Source organism: Neodiprion virginianus, chromosome 6 (assembly GCF_021901495.1).
Source record: "Neodiprion virginianus isolate iyNeoVirg1 chromosome 6, iyNeoVirg1.1, whole genome shotgun sequence".
Taxonomy (NCBI): Eukaryota; Metazoa; Arthropoda; class Insecta; order Hymenoptera; family Diprionidae; genus Neodiprion; species Neodiprion virginianus.
In genome coordinates this window covers 28447473-28456567 of record NC_060882.1, presented here as the reverse complement: position 1 = coordinate 28456567, position 9095 = coordinate 28447473, and the positions used below count along the sequence as shown (strand labels likewise).

At 37.8% G+C, this 9095-nt stretch overlaps 1 protein-coding gene across 4 annotated transcripts in view; it reads right to left on the bottom strand.

Annotated features, from left to right (window-relative positions):
- Window positions 1–4471: 4471 nt before the first annotated feature.
- LOC124307609 (trace amine-associated receptor 9) overlaps window positions 4472–9095 on the bottom strand; it is a 75122-nt gene continuing 70498 nt past the window's right edge. For 3 of the 4 annotated variants that reach the window (XM_046769463.1, XM_046769464.1, XM_046769465.1), the window contains one exon: window positions 5504–8041. In XM_046769463.1, the coding sequence (XP_046625419.1) occupies window positions 7896–8041 (146 nt within the window). In that variant the 3' untranslated portion in view covers window positions 5504–7895. Of the gene's footprint in view, window positions 4655–5503; window positions 8042–9095 lie in introns of those variants that run through there. The other variant, XM_046769466.1, reaches the window with a different exon arrangement.

The window sequence follows — 9095 nt, the reverse complement described above, 5'->3', positions numbered from 1 at the left end:
ATGTAGACATCTGCAAAAAACGATCAATCGACGAAATTGAAACATATTATACATAAAAGTTAACAAGATTTTCAATTCAATGGAATTGATTCGACCTTATTGTGAGAGGTGGAGAAAAAAAAACTGATTTTACTTCCAAACGAGTTCCTCTTGATTCAAAATCTTTGGGAGTTTAAAATCGATTAATTCCTCTTCCTTCTGAATTCGAATTTTGGAATATGTAGTTACGTAAATTAATTACACGATTTCAATACTTCTACAAGAAACTTTATCACTTTGAGTAACGTTGATTATATATCAGAGTGTGGTTCTCTTTGATATTTTAGATGATAAACCGAGGCCCACTGATGCGTAATTCTTATAACATAAATTTCGAAATTTCTGTAACTTTTTATCGTCCCATTAGCCCCGGTGCTTATTTATGTACATACGACACTTCGCATTGAAGCATTGGAAAATTTTCTTGATCCTGATATTCTCCCCGGCAAGTATGTATGTATATAAATGCGGGAAGTCCGTTTCTCTGAATGTTTCATTCCGTCGAAAGAAGCCCCTAGAATTTGGCAGGACTCTTTGATGGAGGAAAATGACTATTTTTATGGTGTTTACGAGCACTTTACGGTGAACGGTGTGGTGAACGAGGAAAGGGGAATATCGTGCGATGCAGGGAAGGGAAGAGAAGGAAAGGGAGATAACGACCACCGATTACGGACGATGACTCTTCCTCCCTGATCCACCGCTTCTTTCTCGCTCTTTTTTCCCCCGTTTTCTCGCCCGATTTTTCTTCCCATCCAAGCTGCACCTTCTTCGCCTCGACCCGGAAGCCGACCTGCGTCTTTGGGAAAAATACCCACCGAGTTCGAGATACTGTAGAATGGACAGACACGGATCGTCCGGGTGAAATATGCCCCCGTTTACGCTGGACGTCCGAGTTTATATCCATCATATTCGTTCCTCGGTCTGAGGCTCCTGGGTCAGGATATGCTCCCCATGTCCGGGAGCCATCGACTGAATAAACAGAAAATATTTCACTCCGCGTCGAGTCGCGTTTCTGGTGAAATATGGCGTAACAATTCCTTACGTTGCATATCTGCGATGTTCAAATAACCTCAACATATTCGACAAGTTTGACAAGCTCAAATTTTACTTTACAAACCTGCGATTCCCACCGACCTGTACGAGCCTTGAACCTTTTTTTTGTTGCTGTTGATGTTGTTTTTTTTTTTCTCATATAGAAAATAGGAAATGACCGGTAATAGCACAGAACTAAAATATGGACGGAGCATCGAATGGGAAAAAAGTACTTCTTCGGACTCGGAAAGACGTCGTCTTCCGGAAAAAAATTTGCGAATTGAGGAACCTGCGTTTAATGATGGGACTAAATTTTTTTCTAACCGCTTTTGCGGAATATCGACTGAATGTAGCTAAACAAAAGTCAAATAGCCTACACGAGCCTTTAGATGCCCCTAATGTCTCTACAATTACCTGAAACGATCTGCTCTGATTACTCTCTATTCACCGTCATATTGCTCTGCAGGGACGCTAATTTTACGTTAAAGATCTCACGACCATTACTCGACTAAAAGGATGTAAATCGGTTTCACGTGTAAAGTTTCTTTTCGCTGTTACCGCGGGGAAAATGGGACGGCAAAGTCTTGACTCAAATTTTATTCGCGTGCTTATGGATCCACTCGCGAAGGGTGGACGGCAAGGATACGAACCGCCATAATAGAATAAATGTTTCCCTTGCTGAACGATGCTAGGTATGTATGTACGTTTGTACGTGCGGCCTTGTGATATAGCCGAATGTACACGTATACAGGGGTTAAACTTTATTGCCCCCAAAAACGCGGAATACGGCCATAGTTTTTCGAGACAAAGAAATATAGTCCCTACATAGATTTTATTCGACATAAAATATATCGTTTCCGACAAAGACGATCTCGCGTATACTGTAACCGTACGAAAATATCTATTTTCACTTACGTCTAGCTGCACACTTTTTTTTTATTTCATCTTTGTATCGATTATTCCCAGCAATGTAATCGAAATATCGACGAAACGTCGCGATCAGGGAGTTTCTTTCAGGATTGAAATGAATAATTCATATGGTGTATACACGTATAGGTATGTGTGAATGCCTTTCCGCGTGAGTTGGATATAGACTCGAGTGATTAAACGCCGTGGAATAGCCAGTCAATAAGAACAGGGTTCGGTAAATTGAGGCGAATGATTGAAAGCTGCGGTTGATATTTGCGATAGAAATTACCGCGGTTAATTACAGATAATTAAAATCGAACTGCGGGGCGTTAAATTGGTTCAGAAAGTGAGACGATAAGCTCTTTTTAAATGGAGTTTAAAATTTTTACCGAAGAAGAGGTCCTTTGTTATCGTGATTTATGAATTTATGCTTCAACGGCTGTTACTTCTCCGGTACAATTAAGGTAATTAAGAACCACCCGACAAAATCCAACCTCAATCGATTAATGCCGCTATAAAGGCACACACGTATAAACTAATCGCTGCTACTGCTTATCGCGAAAATCGACGCGAACCGTGTTTCCCTGCAGAAGACACGAGTCCTTCGAAAAAGCGGCTGCTGTGTGTCCGAATATCATATCGGGCGACTCGATCGTCGATAATCAGACTTCGGAATCCCGAGGGAGAGCATCTGTTTCTCGCTGCTCGAAGCAGATAGCCGAATCCTGCCAGTCGTTTCACCTCTTCGGCAATATCGCACCCCGAGGAATTCGGCTCGTATTTTTCTGCTCGTAAATTATAAAAGCAAGAGCGAGATAAATGGACGGGGTGTGAAGAAAATTTATATAACGTAATGCAATGGCGTAATTATTAACGATGAATTAGAATTCGCGATTTGCAAGGTTTTACAAAATTCACTCGCGTGTAAAGAAAATCAGAAATTATACGTAGCGAGAAACTCGGTAAACATTCGGGCCACGTTTTCCGAAAATGATTCAACCCCAACGCTTTACGAAAGTCGGAATGAATTTAGTACCTACGTTGTATCTACGCATACGTATATACATATTATACATACATTGTATAAACTGAAGCTTGACGAGCTGCAATTAATTAAGCACGTTAGTCAACTTATATAACCGAAGTGTAACACTGCGTTATCATCACTTTTGACGTGGGGATGAAGGCAAAAGTCTCCATTAACACAGCGCGGGTAAATAAATTTCATCCCCCGTATCAAATTATCCATGAAGTAATTGTTACGACGGATTTCAGCGGCAGGATTTCGGTGGAAAACTGACGCTCGGGATCCCGTTTCAAACTATTCAAATCACGGAACGAGACGACAAAGTATTTTCACGAGTTTATCCTGATTGGCGCAGGAAAAGTAATCGGATCTAAGTCTTCGTACGAGACTGAATCTTTACCCGCGAATTAGATTTTAACTTTTCCAAAACTGTCCAACAGAATTTCACAAGTTTGAGGAGTGGAGTACAGTGAACGGCTGTATTCGAATTAAAAGTTATATCCAAGGGATTCTATCGTCCATGACGTACGTCTTTTGCAGATTTGCTCGCGGTTCGAGTTCCGTGAAATTTTATTCACCCTTGAAACTCTGTATCGCGACTCGGGAAAAATTCACAGACACAACCCGAGGCAGAGATAGAGGAAAAAATAAACGAGATAACCGGTAAGGGAGTAAGTTGCGTGAGTAAAGTTTACTCAGCTATAGGAAAATGCGTACAACCCTCTAAAATTCGACTTGGAAGAAAAGAAAATAACGTTTTTCTACATTTTTCTGCACGGCTCGCAATTATTACATACATATACGGTGATGAAATTGTTCTTTACCGAAGAAAATTTCTCTTGTTTTTTTTTTTTTTTTCAGTCAATCATACACAGCTGTTCAAGTTCGAATATGCGTGTATAATAAAAATAAATAAAGCCCTACCGGAGTAGAAATTCCGTTGGTCACTCCGTGACAAATCGCATAAATCACTGTACGAGAGAAGATGGAGCGTCTGCGGTACAAGTGTAAGGGTTGGGGATGATAGAGTGGGTATATAGGCAGAGAGCGGTCTATCTGGGCCGAACGTTTCAGAAACAATTAGAGGGGGTGTAAAAACAAGAGAGCAGAAAAACAGCAGGAGGGGTGAGAGAAGACGGGAATATCTGCAGACTCGAAGGGGTGGAGATTAGAGAGGCCGGATGCTGGTGGAAAATGGACGGAAGGCATTCTTTACCCGGTGACGACGCCTCTGGCCTCGGCGTTTGTTCGCTCGTCCGCGAAAATATGGGCGACAAGCAGACGCCGACTGGTTTGCCCAAAAGATTGTATCGCGGGAAAAGTTGTTGCCGGGAAAAGAATAACAGCAAGAAAGGAAATATATATATATAAATAAAAAGAAATAAATAAGAAATCTTGTCGCTCATCAGCGTAATCATTCGGTCGTGTTACAATTTTCTTCCAACACTCGAATTTTTCAATCAGAAAGTTTCCTGCGTTTTTTTTCCTGCAAGCTTGACGATTCGTCGAAACGTACATCGTACGCGATAAATATTGTTTGGGGATTTAATACCGAATATTATACGTTTGCACTTTCATATCCAGGGTTATCATGGGTAATGGCGTCGTTTTCTTCGAAGCTGTACACCGTCCCTCTAGTATTTCATCCTGAAAAATAAATAAGTTGAACCAATATTTCTTCACCGGCGTCGATATCTCGGTTATGGAGCTTTTTTTTTTTTTCTTCCTCGTCTATTTTTCTTTTTTCATTATCGCTCTTCGAGTCTCTATTTTTCGATTGGTAAAAAACGAGTTTCAGTCTTGTTACGCGAGCACTGAGACCAATTTACGGATTTCTCACTGTGCGCGAGAAGAAAAGTACTTCATTTATTACTTTTCAGAAAACAGATAAATTCGCGCTGGTATACATATACATACGTACCTTGTACGGTACGTTGGATTTTTTTTTTATTCTGATAAATTTTCCCACGTGATTAGCTTTATTCTGAATATCTGCAACAATGAACGACAAGAAAAAAAACCGGGAACGAAATGAAAGCGGAACATTTATTCTAAAAATCTCGTATATATTATTGTTTGAAATTACGCTGATATAACAGTGCTTCTTTTTCGCATAGTGTGGATATACATATGTATATTAATTAATTGATTATTTCATTAAACGTTCATTAACGTCAAAACACGTCGCTGCACGCGTGCAGTCTTATCTTATTATTTATGTTTCTTTATATTCTTTATACAGAACAACAGTTTTACAGGATACATAAACACGATATCGGATGTATGTGTATAATAAATTTCTTCGATTCGGATATTTGACGATCTGTATGATGGCATTACCCGCATTGTAATCTATCGTTAGCGTTTTCAATCGGTAATCGTTGATCACTAACCTTGTTGAGAAATGCGTTGAGGCGTATGCATGTTTTCGTTTCAATGAAATCTTTTGCAAGACACAGAATCTATGGAAAATGAAACTGCACTAAAACAATCATCAGATGTTATTGCAATAACATGCGATGGTTTGTTGTGCGTTTCTTTTTTTTTTTTTTTTTTTAATAAAAATTGAGAGACGGAAAATAATCTCGATCGTCTCGTAAAATTGTATTTATATCGATTGTACGTCAATTCGCCTCGATATTGCTTGAGTCTTTGGGATGAATCTTGTATACAAGGTAATTGCTTCGTATTATATTATGCGTGTACGAGAAAGTTTTACATTATTACACGTTGAATTATGTAGATTATAATTATATAGGATTAATTGCTATCTAAAAATTATCCGCCGATCTATGCTTGTGCGTTTAATTAAAATTTAATTGTTCTTCTTATTTTTTTTTTTTCATGTAATCGCCGGCAAAGTTTTTTGCATTACCTATATCGGTTAGAAAATTTCAGGTTTCTCTTGCAGCACACGCGCAACACCGTACACGTAACAATATTTCGAATATAAAGACAATATGAACCTACGTACGAATTTGTAACAAAAGTTTCAAATTTATATCTACAACCGTTATTTTATCATTATGTTGTATAATTATTTTTTATTCTCTCACATTTATTCATTTATCTCGTTCTTTCGCTCGCTACAATTTACTCGCGATTACGTTGATTTTTATTTATTTCTTTACCTAGACAAGTAATACGAAAAAAGTAAAATAGATGTATTTATATGCACATGATATATAACAACGAAGAATGAATATCCGAGGATTATGAATTTATTTCCGCATCTGCAGACACCGTAATACACCGTCTCATTTTCTCCACGTACACATTTCACAGCTCAATTTAATATGGTTTTAATTCTCTGCAGCGATAATCAACTCCCGATAACGATTTTAATTATACATTATATTTTATACACTTATATCTAATCATTTTCAACCGAGCCGTAAAGTTATACGCAATTTTAATACAATTCCGAATCATTATCCGATTTCACAAGTGCCTTGGTGAAATTGATTCATTAATTCATCAGTAATGTAATAATTTACGACCGACGAACAAAAGTAAGTGCGATAAGTGATTATGCGGAAATGTGCTGAGAAGAGGGATAATTCGTAAGTAACGTAATTTCTGAAAGTACGTGGCAGTTCTTGATCATTTTAATTCTGGCAAAAAGTCTAAAACTGTTCAAGACACTTTGAATATTAAATTAAAATACGTTTAATGAACACATTTTTTTTCCCTCCCTCTCTCTCTCTCTCTCTTGTGTCTTGAGGAACGATACAAGTATTTCAATAATAAAAACACATTATCTTAGTAATTTTCCTACGCCATGCGAGATCAGAGGTATATATTACACGTATAATTATATAATGAAAAACGAAAATAAAATTTATAACGCGACTATGAGATTACAAATAATCACGCAGTCCATTTGGTCCATTATCTAATTATCAATTTGTTTTCATTCTCCCTTGTTTTCCCGCCTCGAAGCACAATTCGACCCAGCGTTAACTTTTTCTCACACACCGTGAGATTCTGAACCAATATTTATAGGTACGATAATTCAAATTGTAAATAATAATCGTAATTGAAAACTTTCGAAATTGAATTTCCAGTATATGTATGTACGAGTGAACGTATACAACTAGAGTTTTTACATATACATACTTTGATTGATTTTTTACATAATACGTACTTTTATATGTTCCGTTATATATTATTATTTACATAATGTATACGTCATATCGAATATATTCAATAATTTATTATCGCTTCGAAATTGGCAACCGTTACTATTTTATATAACATTGTTTATCGTAGTATTACATATAATATATTTATATAAAACGCGATTTATATACGTAGCTAGTGCTAATTTTCACGCATCATTTTTTTTTGTTCGGCAAATATGACACAAATGTATAATCATATTCAGGCTTTCACAAAAGCAAATAACTAAATAAACAAACGTTTCTTCGAAAGTTGCTGAGAATATAGCAAAAAAAAAAGAAAGTAAATGGGTATAAAATTTGGCATGATATTATCGAATGAATGAAGTCAGTGAGCTGTTAATTCCTGAATTTCATGTCTATATTACAGTTATATTTTCCCTACTAAATTTGAAGAATTCTTCTTCTTCAAACTTCCGGCAAAACTGAATTTTGATTACTAATCGCGTCAGCAAGTCGGGTAAGCTTTCGATCCGGCAGCGGCGAAGACGAAGGTGAGGATGAGGATGAGGATGAGGATGAGGATGAGGATGAGGATGAGGATGAGGATGAGGATGAGGATGAGGATGAGGATGAGGATGAGGATGAGAATGAGGATGAGGATGGCGAGTGCAGTAATTATCGATAAGTCGCGCCGCCACGCAGTACTAACTGCAGTGATCAGGGGAGGATGGCTCGTCCTCCGTCTGCGTGGCGACACTCCGCACTCACGTCGGGCTTTCTCTTCCACCAGCGACGCCGACGCCGACGCAAGACGGTCCCGTTTCCCAAGGAAGAGGCGGCGGCGTCGTCGCCAAAGAGAGGGAGGAACATCGCCCCATTGAACACCTCTCCATCGAGCATCGTTCCATGCCTGAAAGCAGATATTTACCTCGGCAACCGAACTCGAGAAATCTAAAGGACCCAGCAAACTGGATTTTCATCATGTTATACCTACGCTGATTGTGGGAGAAATTTTTAGTTAAGGTTACCGCTCGGTCCTTGACTATTTTCATTTTTTACAACAATCGAAAAATATGGTTCTAGGTGGAAAATTTAATGCTTGTGCAACGACAAATTGATGTTAAAGTTTTGTTTAACTAAAGAAGTAAAGTAAACCGAACAAACTGATTTTGCGTTGCAATTACCAAAAGAGGATCGACGATAGCGCAAAATGGTTAGGCGTATCTCGTTTTTCGTAATTCCAACGATGTTCAAACAGTTTTTTTAACGATGCCTGTTTTACTAAATTTTTCTAGTTACTGTAACAAATGAAATTCTTCTCAGTTTACATATTCTCATAGACACAAGTCCCAAGAATCAGTAATTTCCGCGATAAAGGTGTCCACATTTTTTTACATCTATGAATTTCGTGATTTTCATTAATTACAAAGCTTCAAGGGGACTTGAAATCGAATAAATCACTCCAAAATCTGCACGATTGATTGTCGGAGGTAGAAAGGAAGCTGTGATTGATTCCATACAAAGTGAATTGTTTTAGTTAATTTTGACCGACTTGAAGATGTTTTCAAAATCGATGCACTAGGAGATATAACGACGCTTCGTTTCTGATTTCACTATACCTGTGCAAAATGTGGAAGACATGTGATCATCAAGTTCAATAATTATTTAGCCTTTCTTAATTTCTAACCGCGATATTGGATCCGCTTTTATCAAAAACCTTTGTACCTTCCAAAGTACCTGTTAACGAATCAATTTTTTTTTGAGTTCGCAAGTTAATGTCGATAAAATGAACGACCGTATGAAAATAAATCCAACGATCGAGAGATGCACTGTATATTAGCATTGTAAATGAAAATAAAACGAGAGTATCATACACAACGCCACTCGGTTATCGCGTCGAACAATGCTATAGAAATACGAACGACTCGGTAAACTGGTTTTTAATATCGGTTTTTGCATCGACA